This window comes from Triturus cristatus, chromosome 1_1, assembly GCF_964204655.1.
Source record: "Triturus cristatus chromosome 1_1, aTriCri1.1, whole genome shotgun sequence".
Taxonomy (NCBI): Eukaryota; Metazoa; Chordata; class Amphibia; order Caudata; family Salamandridae; genus Triturus; species Triturus cristatus.
In genome coordinates, this window is record NC_140579.1 from 100109966 (window position 1) to 100125606 (window position 15641).

General features: G+C 53.2%; 1 protein-coding gene across 8 annotated transcripts in view; it reads left to right on the forward strand.

Moving 5' to 3' along the window:
• LOC146869624 (upstream-binding protein 1-like) overlaps positions 1–15641 on the forward strand; it is a 264392-nt gene that overhangs the window by 210496 nt on the left and 38255 nt on the right. For 2 of the 8 annotated variants that reach the window (XM_085608796.1, XM_085608787.1), the window contains one exon: positions 8160–8394. The exons of 5 other annotated variants lie outside the window; for them this stretch is intronic. In XM_085608796.1, the coding sequence (XP_085464922.1) occupies positions 8160–8361 (202 nt within the window). In that variant the 3' untranslated portion in view covers positions 8362–8394. Of the gene's footprint in view, positions 1–8159; positions 8395–15641 lie in introns of those variants that run through there. One more of the 8 variants, XM_085608837.1, reaches the window with a different exon arrangement.

Consider the following 15641-nt stretch of genomic DNA (forward strand, 5'->3'; position numbering starts at 1 on the left):
CAATACTAGCCCCAAATCTATGAATTTGCTAGTTACTTTTGTTCTGGCAGTATGCTGGAACCAATGCAGTAGACAAGTGCCCGGTTCCAGTGCCACTGATCTATCTGTAGTCAAATTCAAAACGTCCAAAACCTCCTCCCAATAGGTTCCCAGGGTCGTGCATCCCCACAACATATGCAGGAAGTCCGCTCCCTCCGGAGAGCACATCGCGGACACTGAACCGCCGTCTCCGCAAAATACTGATTAAGCTTTGAAGGGGTTAGATACGCTCTATGCAAGACAGAAATCTGTATTATTTGAAACCGGGCATTTCTCGTACACTTCCATGCCCTCTTAAGCAATTGAGCCCACGTTTTCTCAGGGATTTCCTTACCTAGATCCACCTCCCATTTCCCCTGCAGTGTTCCCAACGGGTCTAGATTCTCTGTCAGCATTCGTTGGTAAAGGCACGTTATGGCCTTAAATGTCCCCGCAGCCATGACTACATACTGGCATGCCATTGAGGTTCGGGGTTCCGACAAACCCGTCTTCCAATAGCGTTGGATTGCGGTAATAAGCGCCGAATGCAACAAGTAGTCCCCTCGCGGGAGATCATACCTATGTCGCAAGTCCTGGAAAGACAACAGGGTCTTGTTCTCGTACAGGTCCCCCAACACCTGTATCCCCAGGTCCTCCCAATTTGCCAGCGCTGTCCAGTCCCCTCCATGCGGGAATGCTGTGCACATCCCCAGCTGTATCTCCGGGGCATAAAAGCGAGCGAACCCAGCCCTACGCTGACTCCGGTTCCAGCACAGCCTCATTGTCCGTTCCAGTCACATCTTCTGTTGGAGCACTATGAAAGACAAAATATAGTGCGGGACCCAGCGACCCTCCGGGCCTTCCGGACCTCGGAACTCCCTTGCCACAGCCTGTGTAAGCCACTGCAGCTGAGCTGCTAAGTAATACCACTCAAAATCCAGAACCGCCATGCCCCCATCCGCTCTTGGCCTTATCATCGTGGCCATTGCCACTCGTCTTCTACCTGTCCCCCAAAGGAACCCGCAAGTCATAGAACGGAGCTGTCTAAACACAGAGCCCGGGATCCAAATCGGTAAAGTCCGAAAATAGTATAATAAACGCGGTAGTGCAACCATCTTCAGGAGCGCTACCTGCCCCGCTACAGAAAGCGGCAGTGCACTCCAAAATGCCATGCTACCCCTGAGGCCACGGATGGCCCGACCAACATTGCCCTCCAGTATATCGTCGGGGGCGTGGTAAATATTGGTACCGAGATAAGACAGACATCTAGGCTCCCAACGGGCCTCCTTCTGCTGGGGAGGTTCTGTCGCAGTCGGGCCACTAGGAATAAACAAGTCTTTGCCAAGTTCACCCTCAACCCCGAAAAGCGGCCAAACACACGAAGCAAGTGTCTCGCGCCATCTAAGTCCGTCGTCACATTCCCTAGGAACAACAATAAATCATCCGCATATAGGGAGATAAACTGTATGTCCCCCCGCAAATACAAACCAGCATAGTAGTTTCCCAATCGGGCATGGGACGCTAGAGGAAAGAACCGCCGCGTCTGGTGTATTAGCGTGACGCTCTCCCAGGATTCGTAACAATCGGCGCACGTTGGTTGCAGTGGTTCTCTTCGGGATAAAGCCCACCTGGTCCCCATGGACCAAGTACGTCATATGAGGAAGCAGCCGGGATGCAAGGATCCTACTTAAAATCTTATAATCCGTCAACATTGATAACGGGCGCTATGCCGACAGAGATAGTGAGTCTTTCCCTGGTTTTAACAGCGGGATGATAATAGCCTCCCGAGCAGAGCCCGGTAAGTTCCCAACTTCCTTGGCTTCGCGATATACCGCCCGGAGCTTAGGGATCAGCGCATCAGCATAGGCCGAATAAAATTCTATGGGCAATCCATCGTACCCTGGGGTTTTCCTGCGCGCCATATGTTTTATTGCGCTGCGTATTTCTCCTTCCGTGATCTCCTGCCCTAGCTGCGCCCCTTGGTCTTCCTCAAGGCATGGTAATCATACTTCAGCTAAAAACTCATTCAACCCATCAGTCATGCTCTGTATTTTACGGTTCAGTGACTAAATATCAAGGGACATAATATAGAATGCCCAAAATATCGATGCCAAAATATAGAAAGACAGAATATCGACTCCCTATCTACAAAGAGGTAAGTACTAAAATATCGATTCCAAAATATAGAATGTTAAAATATAGTTAGCTAAAATATCGAATTTTTTAAATGTATTAAAAATAATATAAAAGTAATTCAATATTAAAAACAATTAAATAAAACATACATAATATAATATAAAAAAGCTTAAAATGTAAACATAATAAAAGTAATGTAAAAAAAGTAGAGCTTTTGTTGGATAGTGAGAGCGTAAAAATTGCTATTCCCACTCCAGTGAGTGCAACAGTAGGAAAAACGTTGGATAGCGTAGGGGTAAAAATTACTATTCCCACTCCAGTGAGTGCAACAGTAGGGAAAGCATTGGATAGCATAGGGGTAAAAATTACTATTCCCACTCCAGAGAGTGCAACAGAAGGGAAAGCGTTGGATAGCGGGAGGGTAAAAATTACTATTCCCACTCCAGAGAGTGCAACAGTAGGGAAAGCGTTGGATAGCGGGAATGGAAAAATTACTATTCCCACTCCAAAGAGTGCAACAGTAGGGAAAGCATTGGATCGCGGGAAGGGAAAAATTACTATTCCCACTCCAGTGACTCCAAATCTCAGGAGTGGAAATAGTATTTTTTACCCTCGCGCTATCCAACTCTTTCCCTACTGTTGCACTCACTGGAGTGGGAATAGTAATTTTTTCCTTTCCCGCTATCCAACGCTTTCCCTACTGTTGCACTCTCTGGAGTGGGAATAGTAAATTTTATCCTCCCGCTATCCAACGCTTTCCCTACTGTTGCACTCTTTGGAGTGGGAATAGTAATTTTTACTCCTACGCTATCCAACGTTTTCCCTACTGTTGCACTCACTTGAGTGGAAATAGTAATTTTTACCCCTACGCTATGCAACGCTTTCCCTACTGTTGCACTCATTGGAGTGGGAATAGTAATTTTTCTCTTCCTGCTATCCAATGCTTTCTGTACTGTTGCACTCTCTGGAGTGGGAATAGTAATTTTTACCCCTACGGACCCGTACCCGCGATGTACGATTAGCGCAGTACGATGCAATGCGTGTAAAACCAGACCGACTCGCACGGAGACCAAACCGCACGACCGACACGCACAGACAACCCGGCACACAAGCAATAGAGACCGCCGCGAATGACGCCTACCAAACACAGAAGACAGGCAGCGTGAACGAGGCGGAGAAGCCCGCAAGAGACAACAGCAGCGTCCGTTTCCGTCACATGAACGTCTCCTACATGCCTACAAAACACAAAGGAAAGAACATCAAAAAAGGACCAAACAAGCAATGACTAAGCCAATCAATACCCAACACAAATTAATTGGACAAAGACACACCCAGAACTACAACTATATAAAGGACTACAATCACTACCATCATCCCTTGCAAACAGGAGTCACAACCAGCAGCAAACACCAGTACACAGCAACCACAGACACACTCACAACTCACACATCACACAACTCACACACCATCAGCACCTCATACAAAAGCACACATACATACACACAGCAAAACCAACACCAAACCAACATCACTTGCACCCTCACACACACATCCCTCACCACCACCACCCATCACCATGCCTCCAAAGAAGAATCCAAAGTTCACAGATAGTGAGTTAGAAGTGCTGGTAGACGAGATCATCAGAGTAAAGCCACATTTGTTTGGTAAATTGGTTCAAAGGACCCCCATCTAACAGAAAACCAAGATGTGGGTGAGGATTGTGGACAAGGTGAACGCAGAAGCACCAACGTTTCGCACAAAGGACGATATCCAGAACAGGTGGTTTGACGTGCGCAGGAGGGTCAAGAAACTCATCGAGAAAGATCACGCCTTGAGTCAGCGCACCGGCCGTGGCCCTCCTGCCAAACCAGTCGACTTCAGGACCTGGGAGGAGAAGGTCCGGGACATCCTACCACCAGAGAGCGTCCATGGCCTAACAGACATTCCAGAGACTGGTGAGTACACAAACAACAAACCCAAGATTGTGTGGCAAGGGGACAGTGAAACCATGCACCCTAAGCAAACCTACACTAACCAATAGATAATCAACCCAAGATGTGTATGCCAGTCACACAAACACAATACCTGCCATCTCATAGTGACTGGGGACTGTGTCATGACATGCACCAACCTACAAACAAATAGAGCAAGCCACTGGCACTAAGCCAAATACATCCAGCAAGACAGTTTGCCACCACAAACACACCACCTCACAGTACAGCTGACTGTCAGGAAGGAATAGTGGGGATGCAGGTGAAGTGAGTGTAGCCAAAAGCATGAAGGGGCCTGTAGTCACAGATAATGCTCCCCCTTCTGATTGGCCCATCAAGACCTCTCTGAAACATGCCCATATCACAGGGAGTGGAAAATGACTGACAAGATGGATGACACTGGGTCCTGCTGTGGGGAGCACAAGGCCCTGCTAGGGCATGTGCGCAAATCAGAAGCAGGACACCACTGACTGACATCCTGAAAGACAACTTGCACGCCCTACAATGGAAGCACGTGTCATGATGGGAAGGAGGACTGACAGCCCTGACCATACTAATCAGCATGGGGAGACACCCCCCAACACAAACTCCACACAACTCACCGGGTACAATGCATTGACACACACCTCATTGAAATATCAGCAAAAGATCCCCCGTACTGGGTGCTGCTGTGTGAAGCACAGGGGCTCACTTGGGACTTGTAGCCAAACAAACACCAGGATTTCACAGTCAGCCATCTTGCCATTGCTGTCACACCCCCTCACAGGGAAGCAGAGTCAAGAGGGAGGAAGCATGGGCATGCTGGGAAGGGGGGTGTAGCCAAGAGTATGATGGGACTCGCAGTCACAGACAACCTACACCCACACACATGGCCCAGCAAGATCAACCTGAACCATACTCGCCTCACAGGGAGTGGGAAGGGACCGACAAGATGGCTGACACTGGGCTCTGTTGTGGGGAGCACAAGGCCATGCTGGCAAATGGCCAACAACAAGATTAAACTCTGTCTGTGACAAGCTGGGAAAAAGCAGTGTACAGGCAGGCATCTGTTATAAAAGTAGAAAATGTCATGTTTGTGAACCAACGATGCATGTAGAAAAATAAATCACATTGGGTGTCTCTTCTATTGGACATGCAGGCGATCGTCGAGGCGCTCCCACATCCCAGAGGTTTCCTCAGCAATATTTTCTTGGTCATCAAGGCCGACGGGACGCAGCGTCCAGTCATCAATCTGAGGGAGTTCAACGCGTGGCTGGTATACCGCCACTTCAAGATGGAGGGCATCCATCTCTTGCGCGATCTCCTCAGGCCCGGCGATTGGATGGCACGCCTGGACCTCAAGGACGCTTACCTGGCGATTCCGATTTTTCCTCCTCACAGGAGATTTTTGCAGTTCAAGTGCGGGACACGGTGTACGCGTTCACCACCCTCCCGTTCGGTCTTTCGTCCGCCCCTTGGTGTTTCACCAAGGTTCTTCGGCCCGCGATCGAACGCTTGAGGGCGTCCGGCATGCGCATGATCGGCTATCTAGACGACATCTTGATTATGGCCCAATGTCCTCGGGTTTTGTCGACTCACCTTCAAACGGCGGTCGATCTTCTTCAGGGTTTAAGCTTCATTATCAACGAAGTAAAATCCGTCCTGGTTCCGGCCCAGCAAGTGGTATTCCTAGGTTTCGTGATCGACTCGGTGGCATCCACCCTCAGCCTACCTTCTTGCAAGATGACCAAGATCCGTCACGAAATCAGGAGGTCCCTTGCACAGTCGCGCCTCTCCCTCCGCCAACTGGCCCGCATAGTCGGTCTTCTCTCAGCCTCCATACAAGCGATTTTTCCGGGCCCTTTGCACTACAGAGCCCTGCAACGCCTCAAGGCCCGTCACCTTTGCAGGGGCCTCTCATACTCCCAGAAAGTCATCCTTTCGACCGAGGCCAAGGAGGAACTGCAGTGGTGGCTTGCCAATATGGAAGCCTGGAATGGGCGAGCGATCTTCGGTTCCACACCCGATATCGTTATCGAGTCCGACGCCAGTAGGTCCGGATGGGGCGCACGGTGTGGCGAGTTTGCTACCGGAGGTGTGTGGTCACCACAGGAGCAGTGGCTTCACATCAACAGTCTAGAGCTGTTGATGGGATCCTTCGCGATCAAGTGCTGGACCAAGGACTCGGTCCGTTCTTGCGTCCTCCTCAAGATGGACAACATCTCTGTGGTGCGTTACATCAACCACCTGGGGGGGACCCGCTCTCGAGTGCTCTCCGACCTGGCGGCAAATTTTTGGCAGTATTGCCTCGACCATCACGTTTCCGTCACGGCGGAATATCTCCCGGGCCGCAACAACCAAGTGGCGGATTTCCACTTGCGGCATGTTCAGGACGTGAGCTTGTGGAAACTACATCCGGGTGTGTTTGCGGACCTCCAGAGCATCTGGGGCCCGTTTTCAGTGGACCTGTTTGCATCCCGCTTGGATTTCCAGCTGCCCCGGTTCTGTAGCTGGTGGCCGGATCCTCGGGCGGCGAGCACGGATGCCTTTCTCCAGGATTGGAGGGAGGAGACGGGTTATGCCTTCCCCCCCCGTTTGCCATGCTAACGAGAGTTTCAGCGCAGGTGCGTCGCCAGGGGGCGGACATTGTACTAATATCTCCGATTTGGAGATCTCAAGTTTGGTTTCCGGTTCTTCTGGAACTTTCCTGGGATTTTCCAATCCTACTACCCCGCTTCCCGACTATTCTCCTCGATCCCGACGGAGTTCCTCACCCTCTCATAGCGCAGGGATCCCTTACCATGATGGCCTGGTGGATTACCGGGGACGATGGGCGGTCCCGGGCCTTTCGGGAACGGCTGAGAAGTTCATGTCTAAGACCTGGTCCGATAGTACGGTCAAGCGATACCGATCCACTTGGAGGCATTGGGTTCGTTGGTGTATGCGCCGGAATCTCAATCCCGTGGCGGCAGATGTGACTTCAATTGTAAATTTCTTAGCCGCTTTGGCTGAAGACGGTTTGGCTTATAGAACCATCAATACCTTTCGCTCGGCCATTTCGGCCGGCCACTCCCTAGTGGACGGCTCCCCAGTGGGCGAGCACCCTTGGGTTTGTCGCCTTCTTCGGGGCATCCGTCCTTCGTAACCGCCGGAGCCTTGTTATTCCCAGCTGTGGGACGTAAACCAGGTCCTGAACCTTTTCTTGTCTTGGCAACCGAACCGGTTTCTATCTCGGAAGGAGCTTTCAGCCAAGCTGGCCATGCTTCTTTGTCTTATATCTTGTCGACGGGTTTCGGATGTCCGGGCGCTGGATGTCTCAGGCAGGATTTTCTCCCCTTCTGGGGTTACTTTCACTATCCGAAGGTGGACGAAATGCGGTACCACCTCCATTTCCTATCCTGCCTTTCCGTCCCTCCTAAGCTCTGCGTGGTGTCCTGCCTCAAAGCTTACGAAGAAATGTCGGACGAGTTCCGCCCTCCCGGAGAACGACAGTTGCTTATCGCGCTGAGGAAGCCGCACAAGGCAGTCTCCTCCCCCACGATAGCCCGTTGGGTACGTTGGGTGATGCAGGAGGCGGGCATTGGCCTCTGCGTTTTTGGTGCCCATTCTACCAGAGGGGCCATGGCCTCTAAGGCGTTTACCCTGGTAACTCGTCTAGAAGACATTCTCAATGCGGCAGATTGGTCTTCGGACTCCACCTTTAAAAGGTTTTATTTCAAACCAGTGCTGGATATGGCACATTTGGTGGTGAGCAAGCTTTAAACGAGCATAATCCTCGCCTCCGGTCCTGACATAGAATGAAAAATTTCCTAGCTAACGTAACGGAAAGTTTCAATTCTATTAAGGACTCGGAGGCGAGGATTATCCCACCCAGGGTAACAGTTCTGGGGATACCTTTCCCACCCTCGTACTGGGGTAGGTAATAGGTCTTCTTTCTGAGTTTGAATTTCTATTGAGTGTCTATAACGGAATTCCTTCCCTGTAGGGCTAAGCCTTAGCCAATGCTCTCGCTTACACTGTGCTTTGCTTCCGCAGGCGATTCTCGCAAACAGGATTCGTGAGGATCTGGGACTGGCTGGCCTACAGCATCGAAAGAGGAGGAATGGATAAGGACAGAAGACTACATACCCCCAGGAGCCCTGTGATTGGTGCATGGATGTCGGACTGTCTAGCCATGGACGCTCTATTGTTTTGTATTATGTTCCCTGTGGTTCATGGGAACAGTGGTTTTGTTTAACTTTGAAGTGCTGCTAATTGGAATTAAAGAAAGATAGAGCATAATCCTCGCCTCCGAGTCCTTAATAGAATTGAAACTTTCCGTTACGTTAGGTAGGAAATTTTTCATTCATGTTTAATTAATTAATAATTAGTTAATTATTAATATTAATTTATCAATTGATAAATATTTATGATACATGTTTATTGTTATTTTGTGTGAGTGTTTTGTTTTTATAGGGGTAATGATTGGGGAGTAAAATAATTTTTATTTGTTTTACATTTTTTCAAATTAATAATATTTGTTTAATTGATAATTATGTTAATCATGGAGCTAATTTCTTTTTTAAAATGTAAATGTGGGTTGTGTGGTGTTATAGGGTAGGAAATAAAAAATATTACATTTATGTAATAAAAAATGTTTGTTTATAAACGTTTTCTATTCAAAATAGTTTTCTGTTTTTAAATTATTTTTGAATTTTTTTAAATAATCTTTCTAGGTATTTCTTAGATCTTTTTAACACTCTAATTTGTTTCTATCTTTTGTTATATTTAAAACTTTTATATATGTTTTATTTTATTTTTGTATTTATTTTTTTACTTTTTTTATTGCAGGTTGTTGTTGTTAATTTGTTTGTTTTTAATTTTGAACTGACTCCAGTGGAAATAATAATTTTAACCCCTCCGCTGTCCAATACTTTCCCTACTGTTGCACAAACTGGAGTGGAATAGTAATTTTTACCCCTCCGCTATTCAACACTTTCCCTAATGGTGCGACCCTTGATCTTGCCTGGTAGGTCGCTGCCCCCCACTGCAGCTCCACCCGCACCCCCGCTGACGACTACTGCCGCCGCTGAAGTCGAGGCCCTCCACCACCCGCAGGCTACTACCTGCACCTCATCCCTGGTGGTCAGTGGTGGCCTTAGGTTTGTATCCGCTTTGTTGTGCCTATAAATCTGTCTGCCCGCTCCTCTTTTGTGCCCCCTGCTCGCCGTTTGCTTCTGTGCCCCCTTTTTGATTCTGTACCCTGTTTGCTGACTGCTGTGCCCCCTCTTTGATTCTGTGCCCCGTTTGCTGACTGCTGTGCCCCTCTTGATTCTGTGCCCCTTTTGCTGACTTCTGTGCCCTCTTGATCCTTGCCCCTTGCCTGTCTCCTTCCCGCGGTCGCTCCGCTCCGCTTCCCTGCCACCGTCCCCGCCGCTGCTTCCCCTGCGGCCCCGCCCCCTCCACGCCCATTCGCTGCCCCTGACACACACTTCCCGCCTCCTACCTGCTCCTCCCTCCCCACCTCCCCATATATGGCGGCCGCTGCGCGGTGAGGAGAGCGACCCTTGACCTTGCCTGGTAGGTCGCTCCCCCCTGCTGCAGCTCTGCCTGCACCCCCGCTGACGACTACTGCCGCCGCTGAAGTCGAGGCCCTCGACCACCCGCAGGCTTCCATCTGCGCCTCATCCCTGGTGGCCAGTGGTGGCCTTAGGTTTGTATCCGCTCTGTTGTGCCTATAACTCTGTCTGCCCGCTCCTCTTCTGTGCCCCCCTGGCCCCCGCTCGCCATTTGCTTCTGTGCCCCCTTTTTGATTCTGTACCCCGTTTGCTGACTGCTGTGCCCCCTCCTGATTCTGTGCCCCGTTTGCTGACTGCTGTGCCCCTCTTGATTCTGTGCTACTTTTGCTGACTTCTGTGCCCTCTTGATCCTTGCCCCTTGCCTGTCTCCTTCCCGCGGTCGCTCCGCTTCCCTGCCCCCGTCCCCGCCACTGCTCCCCCTGCGGCCCCGCCCCCTCAGCGCCCATTCGCTGCCCCTGACACACACCTCCCGCCTCCCAGCTGCTCCTCCCTCCCCACCTCCCCATATATGGCGGCCGCTGCGCGGTGAGAAGAGCGACCCTTGACCTTGCCTGGTAGGTCACTCCCCCCCGGCTGCAGCTCTGCCTGCACCCCCGCTGACGACTACTGCCGCCGCTGACGTCGAGGCCCTCCACCACCGGCAGGTTTCCACCTGGTGGCCAGTGTTGGCCTTATGTTTGTATCCACTCTGTTGTGCCTATAACTCTGTCTGCCCGCTCCTCTTCTGTGCCCCCCTGCCCCCGCTCACCGTTTGCTTCTGTGCCCCATTGATCCTTGCCCCTTGCCTGTCTTCTTCCCGCGGTCGCTCCGCTCTTCTTCCCTGCCCCCGTCTCCACCACTGCTTCCCCTGCGGCCCGCCCCCTCCGCGCCCATTCGCTGCCCCTGACACACACCTTCCTCCTCCCAGCTGCTCCTCCCTCCCCACCTCAACATATATGGCGGCCGCTGCGTGGACGCGCACAGCCGGCGCGCCTAAGGCAAGCCCGTCTGTGCCCGTCCACGCCTGGACCACGCCCAGCGCCAGAACCCCTGCCCCCCGCAAACACCCTCGTCACTCTCAACCCAGGAAGGACCCACACCTGCTGCAAGGCCACCCCGAAGCGCACCCACGGTCCCTTCACCTGCCGGAACTGCAGCTTCTCCTGCCTCGAAGGCGCTGAGACACCTGCCACGGCGGAACCGAACCAGCTCAGATGCATCCAGATCAACACCCGCTCCACATGCAAACACGCCATCGAGCTCTGGGACCTACTCGACACCGCATCCCCGGATGTCGCCTTCCTGACCGAGACCTGGATGAACGAAGCCTCCTCGCCAGACATCGCCAAAGCCATCCCCGACGGGTACAAGATCACCCGCAGAGACCGCACCAACGGGGCTGGAGGAGGAATCGCCATCTCCACAAAAACACCATCAGGGTCTCAAAAAACACCAACGACACCCTCAGCACCGCCGAACACATGCACTTCGAGATCCACACGGACCCCAAGACCACCCTAAGAGGCACCCTCGTCTACAGACCGCCAGGACCCTAGCCTCAATTCTGCAACTCCATCGCCGACCTCATCAGCACGCACGCACTGACCTCCACCGACTCCATCCTCCTCGGAGACCTGAACTATCATCTGGAGAACAACAATGACAACAACTCCTCCACCCTGATCGACAACCTCGGACTAAAACAGCTCGTCACAACACCGACCCACATCGCCAGTCACACGCTTGATGCCATCTTCTCCTCAAGCCCCCACGTCACCTTCAGCCATGCCTCCGAACTCACCTGGACAGACCACCACTGTATCCACTTCTCCTTCCGAAAACCCCTCACACACCACCGCACCCTACAGATCCCCCGCCGCTGCTGGGGCAAAGTCACTGAAGAACAACTACAGACAAGCCTCGCACACAACCCACCGATCAACCCCACCAACCCCGGCGATGGTGCACTCACCCTCGGATGCTGGATGGACGACTGCGCCAACACCGTAGCCCCGCTGAAAAAGTCCACCAACAGAGACACCAGCAAAAGAGCAAGCTGGTTCACCCCGGAACTCCTCGCTTCAAAGCGCACCTGCCGGAAATTGGAGAACATATGGCACAGCGACAAGACGCCGGACAGCCGCGCTGCCCACAAAGACGCCATCCGCAACCACCACCACCTCATCAGGACCGCAAAAAGGACCTCCTTCACAGACCGCCTTGACAACAACGCACACAACAGCAAGGAGCTCTTCAACATCGTGAAGGAACTCTCCAACCCCAGCGCCAACAACATCCCGCCATCGCAAGCCCTGGGCGACTCCCTCGCCACTTTCTTTCACTGAAAAATCACCGACATCCATGACAGTTTCAAACCCCGGACGACCCCTACAGAGCTCGACACGCTGGACCCACCGCACCCCACCGACCACGACTCCCTGACAACCTGGGCCAACGTGAGTATCGAGGACACAATCAAGACCATGGGCACAATCCACTCCGGATCCCCGTCCAACCCTCTCCCACACCATATCTTCAACAAAGCCGGCAGCTCCATCGCACCCCACCTGCGCAACATCATCAACCTCTCCTTCAAGACCGCTACCTTCCCTGAGAACTGGAAACATGCACAGATCAACGCCCTACTGAAGAAACCCAAGGCGGATCCAAGCGACCTCAAGAACCTCCGGCCCATGTCCCTGCTTCCGTTCCCAGCAAAGGTCATCGAGAAGATAGTTAACATCCAGCTCACCCGTCACCTCGAAGACAACAACATCCTGAACCCCTCCCAATCAGGATTCCGCAGCAACCACAGCACCGAGACCGCCCTCATCGCCGCCACGGATGACATCAGGATCCTTCTAGACAACGGCGAGACCGGGGCCCTCATCCTCCTGGATCTCTCTGCCGCCTTCGACACCGTCTGCCACCGCACACTACACACTCGCCTCCACTACGCAGGGATCTGAGAGAAGGCCTTGGACTGGACCACCTCCTTCCTCACTGGCAGAACTCAGAGTCCGCCTCCCCCCGTTCCGTTCCGAAGCCTCCGAGATCATCTGCGACGTCCCACAGGGATCCTCCCCCAGCCCGACGCATTTCAACGTCTACATGGCACCACTAGCACGCATCGCCCGACAACACGACCTCAACATAATCTCCTACGCTGACGACACGCAGCTGCTCCTCTCCCTCACCAAGGACCCTCTCACCGCCAAATCCAACCTCCACCAGGGAATGAAGGCTGCCGCCGACTGGATGAAGGAAAGCCGACTTAAGCTGAACTCAGACAAGACAGAGATCCTCATCCTCGGGCCCAACCCCTCAGCATGGGACGACTCCTGGTGGCCCGCATCACTGGGGAACCCCCCGGCCCCTACCGACCACGCACGCAACCTGGGAGTCATCCTCGACTCAAAACTCACCATGACGAAACAAGTCAACGCAGTCTCCTCCATCTGCTTCAACACCCTCTGCATGCTCCGCAAGATCTACAGATGGATCCCGACAAACATGAGGAAAACAGTCACCCAGGCCCTAGTCAGCAGCAGACTCGACTACGGAAACGCCCTCTACGCCGGAGCCTCGTCCAAGCTCATCAACAGACTACAAAGAATCCAGAACGCCTCTGCACGCCTAATCCTCGACGTCCCATGCCGTGACCACATCACCCCCCACCTGAGGAACCTGCACTGGCTCCCCGTCGACAAAAGAATCTCCTTCAAACTCATGATCCACGCACACAAAGCACTCTACAAACCTGGCCCAGCCTATCTCAACAGTCGACTGTCCTTCTACGTACCCAACAGGAAACTCCGCTCCGCTGACCACGCCCTGGCCACGGTCCCGGGCATCCGTAGAACCCCATCCGGAGGCAGATCCTTCTCCCACCGCGCCGCCAAGACCTGGAACACCCTCCCCCTCAACCTACGACAAACCGAAGACCTGCTGACCTTTAGGAGACGACTCAAGACCTGGCTCTTCGACCAGTAGCAACAGCACCCCCCCACAACCCCTCAGCGCCTTGAAACCCTCACGGGTATGTAGTACGCTTTACAAATAATTGATTGATTGATTGACTAGAGTGGGAATAATAATTTTAACCCCTCCGCTAACCAACACTTTCCCTACTGTTGCACAAACTGGAGTGGGAATAGTAATTTGTACCCCTCCGCTCTCCAACACTTTCCCTACTGTTGCAGTCACTGGATTGGGAATAGTAATTTTTACCTCTCCGCTATCCAACACTTTCCCTACCGTTGCATCCACTGGATTGGGAATAGTAATTTTTTACCCCTCTGATATCCGACATTTCCCCTACTGTTGCACTCACTGGAATGGGAATAGTCATTTTTACATCTCCACTATCCAACACTTTCCCTTCTGTTGCACCACCCACTGGAGTGGGAATAGTAATTTTTACCCATCGCTATCCAGCACTTTCCCTATTTTTGCACCCACTGAAGTGGGAATAGTAATTTGTACCTCTCCGCTATCCAACACTTTCCCTACTGTTGCACCCACTGGAGTGGGAATAGTATTTTTTTCCCCACCTCTATCCAACATTTTCCCTACTGTTGCACTCACTGGAGTGGGAATAGTATTTGTTTACCCCTCCGCTATCCAACACTTTCCCTACTGTTTCTCTCACTGTACCCTTAACCCTTGACCTCCTGGTAGGTCGCTCCCCCCCTGCTGCAGCTCCGCCTGCACCCCCGCTGCCGCTGTTCACTGATCGCTGCTGCTGCCACCGCCGGTGAATTCGGGGCCATCCTCCACCCGCAGGCTTCCACCTGCGCCTCATCCCTGGTCTCCAGTGGTGGCCCTTAGGTTCGTTTTTTCACTGCTTCGTTTTCACTGTCTCCTTTTGCTGCCGTTGCTTTGTTCCCGCATCTGCCTGTGCCCCCTGCCCCCGCTTGCCGCTCTGCTTTGTGCCCCTGTACTTGCATTCTGTATCCCAATCGCTGCTCTGCTTTGTGCCCCCTGTATTTGCTTCCTGATCGCCGCTGTGCTCTGTGCCCCCTGCCCCCGGTCACCGCTCTGCTTTGTGCCCCTGTGTTTTTGCATTCTGTATCCTGATAGCCGCTCGCTCTGTGCCCCTCTGCTTTTGTACATCTTTCGCTTCTCCGTGCCCCGCGCCCCGTGCTCCGTGCCGGTCTCCCATCCTCCGTCCCCGCCGCTGCCTCCCCTGTGTCCCGCCCCCTCCACGCCCATTCGCCACACCCGTCCCTCGCCTCCCGCCTCCCAGCTACTCCTCCCTCCCCACCTCCCCATATATGGCAGCCGCTGTGCGGTGAGGACAGCGACCCTTGACCTCCTGGTAGGTCGCTCCCCCACCCCCGCTGCACACCGCCAGCACCCCCGCTGCCGCTGTTCACTGATCGCTGCTGCTGCCACCGCCGGTGAATTCGAGGCCCTCCTCCACCGGCAGGCTTCCACCTGCGCCTCATCCCTGGTGGCCAGTGGTGGCCCTTAGGGTCGTTTTTTCACTGCTTCGTTTTCACTGTCTCCTTTTGCTGCTGTTGCTTTGTTCCCGCATCTGCCTGTGCCCCCTGCCCCCGCTCGCCACTCTGCTTTGTGCCCCTGTACTTGCATTCTGTATCCCAATCGCCGCTGTGCTCTGTGCCCCCTGCCCCCGGTCACCGCTCTGCTTTGTGCCCCTGTGTTTGCATTCTGTATACTGATCGCCACTCTGCTTTGTGCCCCTGTGTTTTTGCATTCTGTATCCTGATAGCCGCCTGCTCTGTGCCCCTCTGCTTTTGTACATCTTTCGCTCCTCCGTGCCCCGCGCCCCGTGCCCCGCGCCGGTCTCCCGTCCCCCGTCCCCGCCGCTGCCTCCCCTGTGGCCCCGCCCCCTCCGCGCCCATTCGCCACACCCGTCCCTCGCCTCCCGCCTCCCAGCTGCTCCTCCCTCCCCACCTCCCCATATATGGCAGCAGCTGCGCGGTGAGGAGAGCGACCCTTGACCTCCTGGTAGGTC